Source organism: Aotus nancymaae, unplaced genomic scaffold (assembly GCF_030222135.1).
Source record: "Aotus nancymaae isolate 86718 unplaced genomic scaffold, 86718_ANA_hifiasm-v0.15.2.pri h1tg000010l, whole genome shotgun sequence".
Taxonomy (NCBI): Eukaryota; Metazoa; Chordata; class Mammalia; order Primates; family Aotidae; genus Aotus; species Aotus nancymaae.
In genome coordinates this window covers 27,288,029-27,307,959 of record NW_026988421.1, presented here as the reverse complement: position 1 = coordinate 27,307,959, position 19,931 = coordinate 27,288,029, and the positions used below count along the sequence as shown (strand labels likewise).

The 19,931-nt window shown below is 41.1% G+C and overlaps 2 protein-coding genes across 3 annotated transcripts in view; both read right to left on the bottom strand.

The window, feature by feature from the left end:
- The window catches only part of PCGF6 (polycomb group ring finger 6), a 43,904-nt gene that overhangs the window by 14,744 nt on the left and 9,229 nt on the right, over positions 1 to 19,931 (bottom strand). For both annotated transcript variants that reach the window (XM_012439616.2, XM_012439617.3), the window contains exons 7-8: positions 15,064 to 15,091; positions 1,659 to 1,757 (exon numbers count right to left, since the gene is read on the bottom strand). In XM_012439616.2, coding sequence (XP_012295039.1) covers positions 1,659 to 1,757; positions 15,064 to 15,091 — 127 coding nt within the window. The remainder of the gene's footprint in view (positions 1 to 1,658; positions 1,758 to 15,063; positions 15,092 to 19,931) is intronic.
- On the bottom strand, positions 4,980 to 9,301 carry LOC110568728 (non-histone chromosomal protein HMG-17-like). The gene is made up of 2 exons (XM_064373719.1): positions 9,279 to 9,301; positions 4,980 to 6,378 (listed from the first exon to the last, which is right to left on the bottom strand). Exons 1-2 carry the CDS (start codon positions 9,299 to 9,301, stop codon positions 6,015 to 6,017), a joined length of 387 nt encoding a protein of 128 aa, XP_064229789.1. The 3' UTR covers positions 4,980 to 6,014.

Below are 19,931 nucleotides of genomic sequence, written 5' to 3'. Positions count from 1 at the left end.
TAGCAAACCTTCAGCCGCCTCTTTTTTTTTTTTTTTTGAGATGGAGTCTCGCTCTTGTTGCCCAGGTTTGAATGCAGTGGCACAATCTTGACTCACTGCAACCTCTGCCTCCCACGTTCAAGTGATTCTCCTGCCCCAGCCTCCTGAGTAGCTGGGACTACAGGTGCGCACCACCACATCTGGCTAATTTTTGTATTTTTGGTTGAGATGGGGTGTTGCCATGTTGGCCAGGCTGGTCTTGAACTCCTGACTTAAGGTGATCCACCTGCCTTGGCCTCTCAAAGTGTTGGGATTACAGGCCTGAGCCACAACGCCTGGCTAGTCACTGTTTTAACATCTATTAATTAAACTAACAATATAGTATTTTATTATTTTATTTTACTTATTTTTTTTTGAGACAGAGCCTCACTCTGTCACCCAGGCTGAAGTGCAAAGGCACAATCTAGGCTCACTGCAACCTCCGTCTCCTAGGTTCAAGCAATTCTCCAGCCTCAGGCTCCTGAGTAGCTGGGATTACAGGTGTACGCCACCATGCCCAGCTATTTTTCGTTTTTTAGTAGAGAAAGGGTTTCACCATGTTGGCCAAGCTGGTCTCAAATTCCTGACCTCAAATGATCCACCTGCCTCAGCCTCCCAAAGTGCTGGGATTATAGGGGTGAGCTACTGTGCCCAGACACAATACAGTAGTTTAGATAAAAATTATTCTATAAAATTCTACACATGATGGCGAATAACAAAAATGCCATTTACATTTTACTAATGAAAAAGCAAAGCTATATAAAGGTGCATTTTTACTAACTGGACCATATAACTAGAACTATATTTTACTTTTATGTTCAACGATACATGAGGTTTGAGGTTTCCATCATATAAAAACAAGAAAATATTATATAACTAGAACAGGAGATCTCTTTTTATCCATAAAAAACTAACAGGGTCCATATTAGATAAATATTTAACTTCTCTATGTGTCCTGAGCTTGCTTGTTATACTTGAAGAACTAATAAATGCAAGTATGTCCTATGAAGAAAAGTGGATAATAAAGAATCTTTCTCTATTACCAAAATAGAAAGGGCTGGAACTGAGGCCTCTTTAATATTTCTCCTACCTTCAGCTTTTCTCTGACACTAATAGATTGCTATCAGTGGCAATAGGAAATGGATACTAGGCCTGGCACAGTGGCTGACTACTATAATCCTTGTGCTTTGGGGAAGCTGAGGCAGGAGGATCACTTGAGGCTGGGAGTTTGAGACCAGCTTGGACAACATAGCAAGACCACATCTCTTAAAAAAAAAAAAAAAAAAAAAAACCTGGGCATGGTGGCATGTCCCTCTAGTCCTAATTACTCAGGAGGCTAAGACAGGAGGGAGAACCACCTGAGCCCAGGAAAAGTTCAACGTTGCAGTGATCATGTCAATGTACTTTGGTTTGGGCAACAGAAAGAGACCCTATCTCTCAAAAAAAGAAAAAAAAAAAAGAAATGGACAATCAAATGTGATTAAAGCTGGAGGTGTGAATCACTGTGTATCAATATTCAATTAGCATTAACAATGTCTACAACATCATAAAATAAAAGTCATTGCATTAAATCCTAGAGACAGAGTTCTTTCTCCAGTGTGCTAAAGGTAATCCTGTTCTTTTAAATACATGTACTATACCTGACAAGCTGGATCAAGACCCATTTTTCTTCTGAGGAATTTTTCTACATGTCCAATAGTTGCTTCTCCAGAAACTCGAACAAACTTCTTTTCCAATGGCTACAAAAATAAATAGGTAGATAGATAAATCTACTTTTAGGTTAAATACACCTGTATATGGGTGAAGTGTATGTATATATATGTAATGTGCAAACCTTAAAGCAAATTTTATAGCAAAGACAATTCAATAGACTCTTCAAAAAACTTACTATGAAACAAGCTAATATACATATCAGAGAAGAAAAATGGAAATTCTGCTCAGTTTTCCCTTTCTGAAAAGTATGTCAACAATTTTTCTAAATAGCCTTGCTGGTTTATTTTGTTTCATTAAAAAACAAAACTCAGAGTAAAATTTATTCATTCAAGTACTGAACTTACACTTTAAAGACAAAGAGAAAACACCCAATACCAAATGTCTAAAACAACTTCGAGGCCAGGTGCGGTGGCTCATGCCTGTAATCCTAGTACTTTGGGAGGCTGAGGCGGACAGATTGTTTGAGGTCAGGAGTTGGAGACCAGCTTGGCCACCATAGTGAAACCCCGTCTCTACCAAAAAAATATAAAAAAAAAAAATTAGCCAAATGTGGTGGCATGCACCTGTAATCCCAGCTACTCAGGTGGCTGAGGCAGTTGAATCACTTGAACCCAAGAGGTGGAAAATTGCTTGAACCTGGGAGGTGGAAGCTGTAGTGAGCTGAGATCACACCACTGCACTCCAGGTTGGGCGACAGAACGAGACTCTGTCTCAAAAAATAAATAAATAAATAAATAAAAATTAAAAAATAAATAAATACATAAACCTTCGTTTCTTCAACATAAAAACTGCAGGGAGAAAAAACAAGATGGAGGAGGAATGGGCTGTAACATTAAGGGCTGTAAATGACAAACACATCAACCAATTACAATCTAGGGAACTTACTGAATCCTGATTGAAAAACTATCAAATGCTGGGCGAGGTGGTGCACACCTGTAATCCCAGAACTTTGGGAGGCTGAGGCGGGCGGATCACGAGGTCAAGAGATGGAGACCATCCTGGCCACCATGGTGAAAGGGCATCTCTACTAAAAACACAAAAATTAGCTGGGTGTGGTGGCGTGTGCCTGTAGTCTCAGCTACTTGGGAGGCTGAGGCAGGAGAACCGCTTGAACCAGGAGGTAGAAATTGAAGCAAGCCAAGAACATGCCACTGCACTCCAGCCTGACGACAGAGTGAGACTCCGTCTCAAACCAAAAAAAAAAAAAAAAGAGAGAGAGAAGAAAAAGAAAAAAAAGACTATCAAATAATTTTCATGGGACAATCTAGGAAATTTAAATAGTACATGGATATTTGATCAAGGGATTATCATTAATTTTAAAAAAATTGTAGTATCAGCCAGGCGTAGTGGCTCACACGTGCAGTTCCAGCACTTTGGGAGGCTGAGGTGGGCGGATCAGGAGGTCAGGAGTTCAAGACCAGCCTGGCCAACACGGTGAAACAACATCACTACTAAAAATACAAAAATTAAATGGGCGTGGTAGTGAGCGCCTATAATCCCAGCTACTCAGGAGACTGAAGTATGAGAATCACTTGAACCCAGGAGGCGGAGGTTGCAGTGAGCCGAGATCGTGCTACTGCACTCAGTCTGGGTGACAGAGCAAGACTCTGTCTCGGAAAAAAAAAAAAAAGAAAAAATTGTAGTATCATTATGTTGCCATAAAAGGATATTGAACATGAGTTTATAATGATTGGAGTGCTGTGTACATGGGAGTTCATTATACTATTCTGCTTATTTTTGTATAAGTTTAAAAATTTGCATAATAAAGAGTTTTCTTTTTTTTTTTTTTTTTTTTTTTTTTTTTTTTTTTTTTGAGGCGGAGTCTCGCTCTTGTTACCCAGGCTGGAGTGCAATGGCGCGATCTCGGCTCACCGCAACCTCCGCCTCCTGGGTTCAGGCAATTCTCCTGCCTCAGCCTCCTGAGTAGCTGGGATTACAGGCACGCACCACCGTGCCCAGCTAATTTTTTTGTATTAGTAGAGACGGGGTTTCACAATGTTGACCAGGATGGTCTCGATCTCTCGACCTCGTGATCCACCCGCCTCGGCCTCCCAAAGTGCTGGGATTACAGGCTTGAGCCACCGCGCCCGGCCAAGAGTTTTCTTTTTTAAGGGAAAAAAAGATTACTAAATAAACATATGTGCTGGAATGTGGGACCCAATAATTTGAAGTGTAGGAGGTGACAAGTAGATGACAGAGCTTGAAAGTAAAAACTAATGCTTACCCAGCTCCTATCTCTCTGAGACAATTAAGGATGCTATGACTTCATGCAAACGAAAAGCTGAAGTAATCAGAACTAAAAAGAGTCCCCTTCAGGAAACTCGCAAAGCATTTTTCTAGCACTTACAAAGTAGGAGCCTTGAATGGCTACCTAGGGGACCGAGGCACACATTTGTTCCATGTTACAGCACTCAGTTTTCTTTTTTTTTTTTTTTGAGACGGAGTTTAGCTCTTGTTACCCAGGCTGGAGTGCAATGGCGCGATCTTGGCTCACCGCAACCTCTGCCTCCTGGGTTCAGGCAATTCTCCTGCCTCAACCTCCTGAGTAGCTGGGATTACAGGCACGCACCATCATGCCCAGCTAATTTTTTGTGTTTAGTAGAGACGGGGTTTCACCATGTTGACCAGGATGGTCTCGATCTCTTGACCTCGTGATCCACCCGCCTCAGCCTCCCAAAGTGCTGGGATTACAGGCATGAGCCACCGTGCCCGGCAGCACTCAGTTTTCTTATCTGTAGTTTGTTCTTAAGAACTTTGCCTACTAAAATTCATAAGGTCTATATTAGCTAGGTATTTTATTTTTCTAGGTGTCTTGGGCTTGCTTGTGATACTTGAGCAACTGATAAATGGTCTACCTGTTGTTACCACAATATAGCATATAGCACAGGTGTTGAGTGCAGGCATTCCAGGGACAGACTTCCTGGGCTCAAACCCTGGTTCTGCCAGTTTCTTTTTTTTTTCCTTTCTTTTGTTTCTTTTTGAGACAGAGTCTTGCCCTGTTGCCCAGGCTGGAGTGCAATGGTGCAATCTCAGCTTACTGTAACCTTCCGCCTCCTAGTTCAAGCAATTCTCCTGCCTCAGCCTCCCGAATAGCTGGGATTACAGGTGCACACCACCATGCCTGGCTAATTTTTTAAATCTTTAGTAGAGATGGGGTTTCATCATGTTGGCCAGGCTGGTCTCGAACTCCTGACCTCATGATCTGCCCGCCTCAGCCTCCCAGAGTGCTGGGATTACAGGTGTGAGCCACTGTGCCCGGCCCTGCATTTTCTAACAGTGAGTCGTCGGGCAAGTTCCTGAACTTGTCTGTGTCTCTATTTGTAAAACAGATAAAAATAGCACCTGCTTTGTAGAATTATGAAAATAAGTTAATGCTCGTAAATAACTAATAAAAATACTAGACAAACAGTAAGCACTGAAGAGTTGTTAGTGTTGTGAGCCATTTGTCTCTTTTTTTTTCCCCCAAGCCAAACTGTATCCAGCTTTATTAAAGATACTTTCCATAAACAATCATGGTATTTCAGGCAGGACATGGGCAGACAATCGTTAGCAGTATACAACAACTTTCAAACTCCCTTCTTTGATGGACTACCAAAAATCAGAAAGCCACTATAAAACCCAATGAAGTCTTCATCTGATGCTCTGAACAGGGAAAGTTTAGAGTGAGGGTTGACATTTCACATTTAGCATGTTGTTTAACAACTTTTCACGACCCGACCCCGACTTTCAGGAAGTGAAATGAAAATGGCAGAATTTATCTGAAGATCCACAATCTAGAAATGGAATCACCGCTCTTTTGACAGGTGCCATCTCAGTGGCATCACTGGCAAGTCCAGATTGCCTGACACACTGGTAACCAACGACTGAGAGTCAGGTCCCAACAGATGTCTGGGCTTAAGGGAGTTAAGCCTATGCTGAAAGACGGAAAGAGAGAAGAGGACATAAAAACGAACTTGTTTTTCCATACCACAAGGCTTTTGTGTGCCAAGGTGGCCATGTGTGTCAAAGTCAGGGAATCCCTCCTCCTTGGAGCCAAGAGGAAATTTCTCAAAACTAGAAGGGAAAGGTGTTTCCCCACATCAATTCAGCTTTGGAGACATTCTATTAGTGACATATGCCCCTTCCCCTAAAACAACAATGAAGTGTTCTGTGTGCTAACAACACAGCTTAAAAAAAAAAAAAAAAGTAAAACAAAATTCTGCATTTTTGTAAAACTTGATAAAAAATAGTATTTCAAACTGTACAGTCACCAGAAGTACACAGTTATCAAAAATGCACACACTTCACTTGGCATCTCCAGCACCTTCGGCTTTCTGTGCCTGGTCTGTTTTGGCATCTCCATTTTCTGCAGGGTTATTCTCTTCCTTGCCAGCATCAGCTTTTCCCTTTTTCCCTTTGGGTACCTTCTCTCCCTTCTTTGCAGGGGCCTTTTTAGGCTTAGGCTCTGGCTTTGGTGGAGCAGGTTTAGCAGACAACCTCGCGGATCTTCTCTGTGGTTTGTCCTTCACCTTGGCTTTATCTCCTTTAGCATCCCCTTCAGCCTTTCTCTTGGGCACGGTGGCGACAGTGGCGGGACGTAGGCGCTGGGCGCGGGATGCAGTGGCACATGGGCTTTGGTCAGTCCGGTGGTTGTTTTCACCTCTTCTTCTTCACATTGCTCGGGCTCCGGGGGGTTTATCCATTTGTCTCTTTAAGATGATTTGTATCATTTTACTCTTTATGTGAAGGATTTTAACTTTTTTTTTTTTTTTGAGACAGAGTCTTACTCTTGTCACCCAGGTTGGAATGCAGTGGTGTGATCTTGGTTCACTGCAACCTCTGCCTCTTGGATTCCAACATTTCTCCTGTCTCGGCCTCCCAAGTAGCTGGGACTACTGGCACCCACCACCACGCCCACCTAATTTTGTGTATTTAGTAGAGACAGGGTTTCACCATATTGGTCAGGCTGGTCTCAAACTCCTGACCTCAGGTGATCCAACCCTCTCAGCCTCCCAAATTGCTGGGATTACAGGCATAAATCACTGCTCCCTGACAGATTTTAACTTTTTAGAAGGCCCAGTTGTCACCATAAGACATTGCTATAATCTAGAGAACAATGGCAAAGTTCTTGCATTCTTTTTTTTTTTGAGACAGAGTCTGGCTCTGTCACCCAGGTGCAGTGGCATGATCTTAGCTCACTGCAACCTCTGTCTCCTGGGCTCAAGCCATCATCCCATCCCACCCCAGCCTCCTGAGTAGCTGGGACTACAGGCATGCAACACCATGCAAGGCTAATTTTTATATTTTTTGTAGAAATGGGGTTTCGCCATGTTGCATAGGCTGGTCTAGAACTCCCAGACTCAACTGATCTGCCCATCCTGGCCTCCCATAATGCTAGGATTATTACCGTGAGCCACCACACTTGGCCAGTGCTTTCATTCTTTTAATGCAGGTATAGGAATGAATATTTCACAAAGTGAAGGCAATCTCACTAAGGAGGAGATAAAACAGTATCCTGGTTGGAGGCCCCAAGAGGGCACCTTATTGTATGTGGCAATGCCTGATTAGCATGACAATCCATCCCAGTAGGTGCCTTGAGAACCTGCTATTAAGGATAACCTAACTAGATGCCTGCCTGCCAACCAATGCATTTCTGAAGGTCAATTTCTAGAGCTTAGGTATATCAGCAGAGGAAAATCCAATTTCCCTCAATTCTAAATTATTGGTGGGTACATGACTTCAATGTTTGTTAAAATTAATCCAATTGGGACCAGGCGCGGTGGCTCACGCCTGTAATCCCAGCACTCTGGGAGGCCGAGGTGGGTGGATTACGAGGTCAAGAGATAGAGACCATCCTGGTCAACATGGTGAAACCCTGTCTCTACTAAAAATACAAAAAATTAGCTGGGCATGGTGGTGCGTGCCTGTAATCCCAGCTACTCAGAAGGCTGAGGCAGGAGAATTGCCTGAACCCAGGAGGCAATTAAAAAAAATAATAATAATCCAATTTAGCTAATGTTATGAATACTGTAATTCTTAGATCACCCAAATCAGAACTATGACATATGCCAATATCTGAAAGAAAAAAATAGGTCTTGGCATATATATATATGCATGCTTAAGGCTACAAAATCAGCTCTCAACTAGATAGACAATTTGTTATTTTTTCCACTATACCTAATACACTCCTGCGGCCTGCAAATAAGCAGAAAAAAGAATACTCAGATTCCAACTTCTTTGAAATTTTGTATGACAATCATTCCTGTCATCTATAACAAAAAGCTTAATTTGATAAGTTGAAATAAGCTAGTCTAAAATCTATAGGGAAATATATATATATATATTTGTTTTTTTCAGTAAAAAGATAGTAGTATTAACTCATGATATATTTGCCTTGAAAAATATTCCTACCTCTATCAACTGAAAAGGCCTAGAAACAAGAAACCAATCCAAGTAGCAAGGCAAACCAGCTTGTAATTCTGAAATACCAATGATCACAAAAAGGAACTAGGACCCCTTGGAAAAATGACTGATTCCATGTCTGGGGCAAGAGATATACAAAGTAAGCATGAAAACATGTTGTTATATCAGATAGCCAGGAAGCTATCATAGACTATGATATGATAGGGCAATTTAAACATCAATAAGAGTTATACCAAGGTGGGCGGATTGTCTGAGCTGAGTTCTAGACCAGCCTGGGCAACATGGTGAAACCCTGTCTCTATTAAAATACAAAAAAAATTAGCTGTGCATGGCAGTGTGCACCTGTAGTCCCAGCTACTCGGGTGGCTGAGGCAGGAGAATCGCCTGAACCTGGGAGGCGGAGGTTGCAGTGAGCTGAGATTGCACCACTGCACTCCAGCCTGGGCAACAGAGTGAGACTCCATCTCCAAAAAAAAAAAAGAAATATAACTGAAATGCTTTACACCATATTATGTTTAAACCCATAAGTTCATAACAAAGTAGAAACAAAACCAACAAAACCTAATTGACCATGACTGGAGTATGCTAGTGAACCAACTCATTATTTTGAATGTGGCAAGTAAAGGCAAAGAATCAAACATTTGTCCTGTCTTTTCTTTCCTTTTTTTTTTTTTGGAGATGGAGTCTAGCTCTATTGCCCAGGCTGGAGTGCAATGGCACGATCTCGGCTCACTGCAACCTCTGCCTCCTGGATTCAAGAGATTCTCCTGCCTCAGTCTCCTAAGTAGCTGGGATTACAGGCACCCACCACCATGCCCAGCTATTTTTTTGTGTATTTAGTAGAGACGGGGCTTCACTGTGTTGGCCAGGCTGATCTCAAACTCCTGACCTCGTGATCTACCCGCCTGGGCCTCCCAAAGTGCTGGGATTACAAGTGTGAGCTACCATGCCCTGCCTTCCTATCTTTTTTATATAAACTGTACCACTGGGTAACCAAGTAGACAAAGAGAAGTTTCTTTTTATAGAACTATTTCAACAAGTAAAAGGAATGGTGGCATCATTTTTCAACCCCTAGTAAATCTATGAACTTAGATAATGAGCATCAATGGCTGCTAACATTGCAAAGAAACACAGATATTATATACCTCCTAACAGATGAAAACATCATCGCCTATGATGTATTCTTCCTCCTCCCAATCAAACCTGTCTAATACTCACATTTAACTCCCAGTTTATGAGAAAGAGAGAAGACAGAAGAACATGTCAAATTATACAGAAATGCAACATCAAAACTTAATCTATACAAACGTTACAGGCCAAGTGATTCAGTTTTGTCAAAGATGAATTGCAAGAAAAAAGAAACGAGGCCGGGTGCGGTGGCTCACATCTGTAATCCCAGCACTTTGGGAGGCTGAGGCAGGCAGACTACGAGGTCAAGAGATTGAGACCATCCTGGCCAACATGGTGAAACCCCGTCTCTTCTAAAATACAAAAATTAGCTGGACGAGGTGACACACGCCTATAGTCCCAGCTACTCAGGAGGCTGAGGCAGGAGAATTGCTTGCACCTGGGAGGCAGAGGTTGCAGTGAGCCGAATTTGCGCCACTGCACTCCAGCCTGGTACCTGGTGACAAAGCAAGACTCTGTCTCAAAAAAAAAAAAAAAAAAAGAAAAGAAAAAAGAAATGAAAAACTTAGAGCTGGGTGCAGTGGCTCACGACTGCAATCCCAGCACTTTGGGAAGCCAAGGTAGGCAGCAGATCACTTGAGCTTGGGAGTTCGAGACCAGCCTGGCCAACATAGTGAAACCCTGTCTCTACTAAAATACAAAAATTAACCAGGTGTGGTGGCAGGCACCTGTAATCCCCGCTACTTGGGAGGCTGAGGCAAGATAATTGCTTGAACCCAGGTGGTGAAGGTTGCAGTGAGCCAAGCCACTGCACTCCAGTCTGGGTGACAGAAAGACTCTGTCTCATAAAAAAGAAGCTGGGCGTGGTGGCTCACGCCTGTAATCCCAGCACTTTGGGAGGCTGAGGCAGGCGGAACACAAGGTCAGGAGATTGAGACCATCCTGGCTAATATGGTGAAACCCTGTCTCCACTAAAAATACAAAAAAAATTAGCTGGGCGTGGTGGTGCACGCCTATAGTCCCAGCTACTTGGGACTATCCTGCTGAAGCAGGATAATTGTTTGAACCCAGGAGGCAGAGATGCAGTGAGCTGAGATCGTGCCACTGCACTATAGCCTGGGCAACAGTGCAAGGCTCCGTCTCAAAAAAAAAAAAAAAAAAAGACAAGACCGTGGCAGACTTATAGTTAAAGATCTATCAACCAATAACCATGTGTGAACTTTATTTGGATCCTGACTTAAGGCATTTTATTTTATTTTTTTTTGACATAAGAGTCTTGCTCTGCTGCCCAGGCTGGAATGCAGTGGCATGATCTCGGCTCATTGCAAACTCTGCCTCCAGGGTTCAAGCAATTCTTCTGCCTCAGCCTCCTGAGTAGCTGGGATTACAGGCGCCCACCACCATGCTCAGCTAATTTTTGTATTTTTAGTAGAGATGGGGTTTCACCATGTTGGCTGGGTTGGTCTCTAACTCTTCTGACTTCGGGATTGGCCTGCTTCGGCCTCCCAAAGTGCTGGGATTACAGGCATGAGCCACTGCACCTGGCCCAAGGCATTTTAAAAAATGCACTACAGGACAGACATGGTGGCTCACGCCTGTAATGCCAGCACTTTGGGAGGCCGAGGTGAGTGGATCACTTGAAGTCAGGAGTTCAAGATCAGCCCGGCCAACATGGTGAAACTCCATCTCTACTAAAAATACAAGAATTAGCCAGGTGGGTGGCACATGTCTGTAATCTCAGCTACTCGGAAGGCTGAGGCAGGAAAATCGCTTGAACCCTCGAGGTGGGGGTTGCAGTGAGCCAATATTGCACCACTGCACTCCAACCTGGGCAGCAGAGTGAGACTCTGTCCCCACCCCCCGCAAAAAAAAATGCATTACAGAGCTGAGCACGGTGGTTCACACCTGTAATCCCAGCGCTTTGGGAGGCCAAGACAAGCAGATCACTTGAAGTCAGGAGTTCGAGACCAGCCTGCCCAACATGGCAAAACCCCATCTCTACAAAAAAATACAAAAAATTTGGCTGTGTGTGGTGGTGCACACCTGTAGTCCCAGCTACTCAGGAGGCTGAGGTGGAAGGATCACTTAAGCCTGGGGAGATATACATTATTAATATATTTCTTTTTCTTTCTTTTTCTACTAGAGGTGTGTTCTCCCTACATTGCCCAAGCTGGTCTCAAACTCCTAGGTTCAAATAATCCTCCTGCCTCGACCACTCAAAGTGCTGGGACTACGGGTATGAACCACCAGGTCCAGTCTGTTAATATATTTCTATATTTGTTTTATCTCTTCCTATGTGTGTGTATATATGCATATATTTTTTTCTTGGATCACTTGACAGTTATTTGCAGACACTAAAATATTTTACCCTAAATATACCAGCAGTTATCTTCTTAGAATAAGGGATTTTCCTATATAACTATAACATGATTATCAGAAAACTTATGCAAGTATTCAGATTTTTTATTTTTTTTGAGACAGAGTTTTGCTCTTATTGCCCAGGCTGGAGTGCAATGGCGTGATCTCAGCTAACCGCAACCTCCAACTCCTAGGTTCAAGCAATTCTCCTGCCTCGGCCTCCCAAGTAGCTGGGATTACAAGCATGCACCACCATGCCTGACTAATTTTTTGTATTTTTAGTAGATACGGGGTTTTTCATGTTGGTCAGGCTAGTCTCAAATTCCCGACCTCAGGTGATCCGCTCACCTTGGCCTCCCAAAGTGCTGGGATTACAGGTGTGAGCCATTGTTCCCGGCCCCAATTTCTTTAACCTAGTAGAAAATGATTTTATTGCTTTATAGGGCTGTCATTACTAAAAGAGAAAACTAAAAGATTTCATGAAAAAAAGATAACCAGTGATGGGCTCAAACAAAAATTCTAATATAAGCATATACATATATTTTTTCAGACAAAGTTTCGTTCTTGTTGCCCAGGCTGGAGTGCAATGGTTCACTGTTACCTCTGCCTCTGGGATTCAAGTGATTCTTCTGCCTCAGCTTCCTGAGTAGCTGGGATTATAGGCACCCATCACTATGCCCAGCCAATTTTTTATATCTTTTATATTTTTAGTAGAGACAGGCTTTCACCATGTTGGCCGGCTTGTCTTGAACTCCCGACCTTAGGTGATCCGTCCAGCTTGGCCTCCCAAAATACTGGGATTATAGGCATGAGCCACCGTGAACTGCCAGTTTTTTTTCTTTTTTTTTTTTTTTGAGATGGAGTCTTGCTCTATCACCCAGGCTGGAGTGCAGTGGTGCAATCTCAGCTCACTGCAGCCTCTGCCTCCCGGGTGCAGCAATTACCCTGCCACAGCCTCCCAAGTGGCTGGTACTACAGGCATGCATCACCACACCTGGCTAATTTTTGTATTTTTAGTGGAGACAGGGTTTCATCATGTTGCCCAGGATGGTCTCGATTTTCTGACCTCCTGATCTGTCCACCTCGGCCTCCCAAAATGCTAGGATTACAGGCATGAGCCATAGTGCCTGGCCATACACACCAAATTAATATATATGTCCTTGAGTTACAATAGTTTTCATCTGTAGGTTTATTCTTCACCTCTTTCCTTTTTAATTTACTTGCTGAAGAAACAGAATTGGTTGCCATGTAATTTTCCACTATCTTGATTTGGCTTATTATATTCCTACAGTGTCATTTAATACATCTCTTTGTCCCCTGTAGTTCTTGTAAACTAGTAATTTAGAAGCATAATCGCCTTCTTGTATGTTTTGGCAAGAACACTTCAACGTGATGCTGCCATCATGGTTTTTGATGTGTGAGAATCACAACTATATAAATATTCTGGGTTGCACATGTGCTTTTGAGGAAGCAGTAGACAAAGACTTTTTCTTTCCTTTTTTTTTTTTTTTAAACAGTCTCATTCTGTCACCTAGGCTGGACTGTAGTGACACAATCACAGCTCACTGCAGCCTTAATCTCCTAGGCTCATGGGATCCTGCCACCTTAGCCTCCTGAGTAGCAGGGACTACAGGCCCATGCCTTGCAGGGCTAACGCTTTTATTTTTCATAAAGACAGGGTATTACTATGTTGCCCAGGTTGGTCTCGAACTCCTGGATCCAAGCAATCCTATGCTGGCCTCCCCAAGTGCTGGGATTACAGATGTGAGCCACCGAACCTGGCCTAATATTTCAATTTATTCTCTAGTTCTTTTGTCATGAGGTTTTAAAACTCTGTTGGTCTCACTACTATAGGTTATTAGACAGATGTCTTCAAGGAACACTAGTAGCATACATTCCTGTGCTTGAACCATATAAAAACATATCTACCACTATCCCACCCATGATATGGCTATGAGACAATTTCCTAAAGCTAAACACCACCAGTTTGATGTTTTACAACTAAGAAGAGGTTCAATGCTATCAAAAATCATAGGGATTTATATTCGGGTGCAGTGGCTCATGCCTGTAATCTCAGCACTTTGGGAGGCCCAGGTGGGCAGGTCACCTAAGGTCAGGAGTTTGAGACCAGCCTGGCCAACATGGTAAAACCCCATCTCTACTAAAAATACAAAATGAGCTGGGCATGGTAGTGCATGCCTGTAATCCCAGCTACTTGTGAGGCTAAGGCAGGAAATCCAGAAGGTGGAAGTTGCACTGAGCTGAGATTGTCACTGCACTCCAGCCTGGGCGACAGAGGGAGACTCTGGCTCAAAAAAAAAATTATGGGGACTTAAACTGTATTCTGCATTCCCTCTATCACATCAATCTCTGAGACACATGCATAATATGCTTCATCCAGAGAAGTACCTATCTATTCCTAGGCTTTAATTCATGTCTCTGAGCTAGTGTGCTCATAAAATAATACAGTATATCCAACCAGGTATATTTCACCAAACTTTCAGTACTGACTCTTGACAAAGTCACTGAAAATCTAAACAGATCAAAGTCACCTATTCCTTAAAAATTTACAGTCCCTGGCTGGGCAAGGTGGCTTACGTCTGTAATCCCAGCACTTTGGGAGGCTGAGGCAGTCGGATCACAAGATCAAGAGATTGAGACCATCCTGGTCAACATGATGATCCATCTCTACTAAAAACACAAATATCAGCAGGGCGTAGTGGTGCACACCTATAGTCCCAGCTACTCAGGAGACTGACGCAGAAGAATCCCTTGAACCCAGGAGGCGGAGGTTGCAGTGAGTCAAGATTATGCCACCGCACTTCAGCCCAGCCACAGACTGAGACTCTGTCTCAAAAAAAAAAAGAAAAAAAGAAAGAAAAAAAAAATTTACAGTCCCAAGTAATTATAAGGTCTGATTTACCCCTTCTAAAAGTTACCTTTTCCTGATGAGTCATACTATAGTAGCAACAAGGTATACACTGGTGCCTGTGATTCTGGAGTCTTTAAAACAACTCTGAACTTTTATATATGTTATAAAGGAGTACATTCTTACCTCTAAAATATCAGTCAATAATTGAAGTAACAAGTTAGGGCAAGTTAACTTGAGCAAAAAATGTTACATGCAAATAAAATTTAAAGCTCATATTTAACTCTAAATGCCAACTATGCAAAAAATGCTTTGAGACATTTTTTATCACCAAATTAACACAGCATTTGGTTTTAGTTTTAAAAAGTATTAACTTAATTTTTCTTAGACTACTGTTTTAAATGAACAAATCCCTACTTAATAACTCTTTTACTCATAAATCTATTAAAATATTACTAAATGTACTTCATATTTAAATAACTTATTTATACAGTCTCCATTTAGTTGCTAATCTGACTTAAAATTGTGTGCTACACAGTCCTCTTGTAAAATGAATGGAAAAAAAAGTAAAATACCTTAAAATGTCCCGTGCCTTCATTAGCACTGAAAAATGAGAGCAAAATTAATCAATATTTAATACTTTAACCTATATATTTAATCATAAAACAACATAAAATAACATACATAAATATCTGAGAAACATCAATTCATTGTAATTTTAAAAGTCACCTAAAATTTTATGAAATAAACAAATGTAATTGTCATTTCTGCCACCTAGTGGTTAAGGCAAAGGCAGTTTTATCCAGTATTTTACACTACTTTATACTTAATTTCAGAAGCTAAAAGTATATTATTTTTCTGATGGAAAACATGAGGATTTACTTATTTATTTCTTCCAGGTTTATTAAGAGATAATAGACAAATTAAAATTGTGTATATCTATAGGTTTTGATATATATATACATATATAAATATACTGTAAACTAATTAAATCAAGCAAATTAACATATCCATCAGCTGACATACTTACTTTGCTGTAGTGAGAACATTTAGGATCTACTCTTAAGAATTTTCAAGTATAAAAAAAAAAAAAAAAAAGAAAAAAAAAGAATTTTCAAGTATATTACATTATTAACTATAGTCACTATGCTGTACAATAGATCTTCAGGAAAAAGTATATTCTTATATATTAGATACCCCCCAACCCCTCATTTGGCATCCTAACAATTTACAGCTTAAAATCTAGTTTCATGTTTGTTTTTCTTTTAATTATAATTAATGTGATTTTTCTCTATATAGTAACCTTTAAAATATAAGATTTCTTACAAGAAGGCTGCTATGCTTCCTATTGCTTTTCTTGCAGCATAATTACCTGGCCATAATTTTCACTCAATTTGTCTTTTCACCTAGAAGTCTAGAGATTTCTTGGTTAAATCAATTACTTTTAAGCCATGAGGGAGACAAGGGGATCTAACTTTTTGTTGAGAATGTACTATGTACCAGGCATTGAATTAAGTTTTCATATATTATGCATGTTTTTCATTTAGTCCTTATAATAGCCTTGTAAATCAGGTACCCTTATTCTACAGATGAAAAAAAAAAACTAAGCTCAGAGAGGTTTAATAACTTGCTTTGGGTCACACACACATGGTAGGTAACAAAACTGAAATTCAAACTTAGGTGTGCCTAACATCAAAGCCAATGTTCTTTCTTCCTTATGTTGTGAAGAAGAATAGACAAGTTCACAATCACATCATCTCCAAAGTATTCTTTTTTTTCCTTCTTTTTCTTTAAGAGATAAGAGTCTTGCTCTATCACCCAGGCTGGAGTGTAGTGGCTCACTGCAGCCTCAACCTTCTGGGCTTAAGTGAACTTCTTGCCTTAGCCTACCTGAGTAGCTGAGAGTACAGATATGTGCCACCATGCATGGCTAATTTTTTAAAAAATGTTTTTTTCGAGATAGGGTCTCACTATGTTGGCCAGGCTGGTCTCAAATGCCTGGCCTCAAGCCATCCTCCTGCCTTAGCCTCCCAAAGTGCTGGAATTACCGGTGTGAGCCACCACACCCAGACTCTAAAGTACTCTTTATAAGAAAAAATATACATGATAGAGATACAGAAATATAATTTATATATTATAAATATATACCTATAAATATTATTTTATATAATATAAAATTATACCAATATATAAATATAAACTGTAAATCCATTAATGTACATACAAATATAAAATATATACATAAAATGTCAAATTATCATATAATTTTAAGAGTTATATCACATATGTGACAGGGCAAAAATTAAAAATTAAAAAAAGTCATAAAATATCCCATTCATTATAAGAATAATCTCTGTAGACTACATGGTACATGGGCATCGGCTTCTGCCTGAATATTTAAAGACAGTTTAACTGACAAGTCAGCAATTTCATTTGTGGGTGACTTTGTTAGAAATTACTTGCTTGCAGGCAGGTGCAGTGGGTCACGTCTGTAATTCCAGCACTCTGAGAAGCCGAGGTGGGTGGATCACTTGAGGTCAGGAGTTTTGAGATCAGCCTAGCCAACAAGGTGAAACCCTATCTTCACCAAAAATACAAAAATTAGCCAGGCATCAGCAATTTGGGAGGCCCAGGCGGGCGGATCCACCAGAGGTCGGGAGTTTGAGGCCAGCCTGACCAACACAGAGAAACCCCGTCCCTACTAAAAATACAAATTAGCCAGGTGTGGTGGTGTATGCCTGCAATCTGAGCTACTTGGCAGGCTGAGGCAGGAGAATCACTTGAACCCTGGAGGCAGAGGTTGTAGTGAGCAGAAATCGTGCCATCGCACTCCAGTTGGGACAAGAGCAAAACTCCATCTTAAAAAAAAAAAAAAAAATTCAGCAGAACATTTTCCTCAGTGATTAAAAAAACAAAAAAAAATTAGCCAGGCATGTTAGGGAATGCCTATAATCCTAGCTACTTGGGAGGATGAGGCAGGAGAGTCACTTGAAACTGGGAAGCAGAGGTTGCAGTAAGCCAAGATCATGCCACTGCACTCCAGCCTGGGTGACAGAGCCAGAACCCATCTCAAAAAAAAGTACTTGCTTCCACTTAATCAAACATACTATACCTAGTAGTCATAGTTTTGCTTTCTGGTATTGTGAATCAGACCAATTTTTCTTTTATTTGGTAACCCTTTAAAGATTTTAAACTAATTTGAGGGACTTATCATTTCTTTACTTCCAAATGAAATATTTTTGTTCCCTCCATTACCACATGACACATTTTCAAACTTTTACAAAAACATTGTGGTTATACCTCAGTTTAGAGCTGACTGAACACAATATAGGACTAGCATATAGTAGGATACTACCTCTCGGGTTTACTAAACATCATTGAGCTTAAAATTGCATTTAATTTTTGCTGTATCACACATCCTCTAAGAGTCCATTTTCTTTGGTGTGCATATATATGTATTATAGCACCATGGACCACTTTAACCTTTGTTTTTGAAGGACCCTGCATTACTTCAATACTCATATTAATAATAATTTAGATTTAAGAACATCGTATTTCATTCTTACAACAATCCTTTGAGTTGCTATTGTAACCTCCAGTTTAGAAATACAGAAACTGATGATCAGATCAGAGAAGTTACATCGCAAGGGTTATCTACCCTGAGTTAGTCTTTAAAACCTATACTCTTTCTACATACCATACTGCCTGTTTTAGGTTATTTCTTTTTATAATCTACTTTATACATAGACACTATAGAACAAAAAGGATAAGAGACTATCTTAAGATCATAAAACATGCATACCCGGCTGGGCGCGGTGGCTCAAACCTATAATCCCAGCAGGATTTGGGAGGCTGAGGCTGGCAGATTACCTGAGGTAAGGAGTTTGAAGGCCAGGCGCGGTGGCTCACGCCTGTAATCCTAGCACTTTGGGAGGCCGAGGTGGGTGGATCACCTGAGGTCAGGAGTTCAAGACCAGTCTGGCCATCATGGAGAAACCCCATCTTTAAAAATAAAAATAAAAATAAAAAAATAATTAAAAAAAAAGGAGTTTGAGACCAGCCTGGCCAACATGATGAAACCCCATCTCTACTGAAAATACAAAAATTTAGCCGGGCATGGTGGCATGTGCCTGTAATCCCAGCTACTCGGGAGGCTGAGGTTGTAGCGAGCCCAAGATCTCGCCACTAAACTCCAGCCTGGGCAACAAGAGCAAAATTCCGTCTCAAAAAAAAAAAAAAAAAAGGCATACCCAATTTAGGGGAGAAATCTAATTTCATATTCTAGTAACTGAAAGATTACTGTGCAGAAGCTGAACGCACCTCAGTTGTTTTCCTCCTCCAAGTCAAGCAGGGTCAACAGCTGAACCAAATTTGCCCTTGTGCTTTCATGAGACTAAAACTCCTCGTCCTGTCATGAAAACAGCTTCCTATGGGTTACCCCCAATAGCCTAATTTTGTGGTAACACAAATGATTTTTCCATGTAATAAAAACTTAGGGCCAGGTGCAGTGGCTCATGCCTGTATTCCCATTGCTTTGGGAAGCCAAGGCAGGTAGATTGTTTGAGCCAGGAGTTCGAGTCCACGGTAAAAAAAAATTAGCTGGGCGTGACGGTGTGTGCCTATACTCCCAACTGCTCAGAAGTCTGAGGTGAGAGGATTGCCTGAGTCTAGGAGGCAGAGGCTGCAGTAAACCAAGATTGTGCCACTGCAATCCAGCCTGGGCAGCAGAGCAAGACCTTGTCTCAAGGAAGAAGAAAAAAGATAAAAAACTATATTATGAGATACACTGAATACCCATCATCATCAAAAATTTCTAAGGTTCGATTTTTATTTACACAGCAGGCTTTATGAGGCAGGGCAACGTGGCTCATGCCTGTAATCCCAGCACTTTGGGAGCCGAGGCAGGCGGATCACGAGGTCAGGAGTTCAAGACCAGCCTGACCAAACAGGGCGAAACCCCGTCTCTACTAAAAACATGTAAAAAAAAAAAAAAAAATTAGCCGGGCGTGGCGGTACACGCCTGTAATCCCAGCTACTTGGGAGGCTGAGGGAAGAGAATTGCTTGAACCCGGGAGGCGGAGGTTGCAGTGAGCCAAGTTCATGCCACTGAACTCCAGCCTGGGCAAAAGAGCAAGACTCTCTCTCAGAAAAAAGAAAAAAAAAAAAATATATATATATATATATATATTTACATATATATATATACATACACATATATTATATACACACACATAAACCTTATGAATAAACAAAAAGCAATTTGTTCAAGGTTACAAAACAAAAAGCAATTTGTTCAAAGCTAGAAAACAGCAGAGCTAGGACTTAAATCCAGATCTCCTTATTCCGAGTCAGAGTTTTTTCCTCTACAGCAGGGAATGCGTTAATAATGCAACAACTTTGGTAATAGTAATGACTGCCTTGAGCACTGTGGTCAAGTCTCACT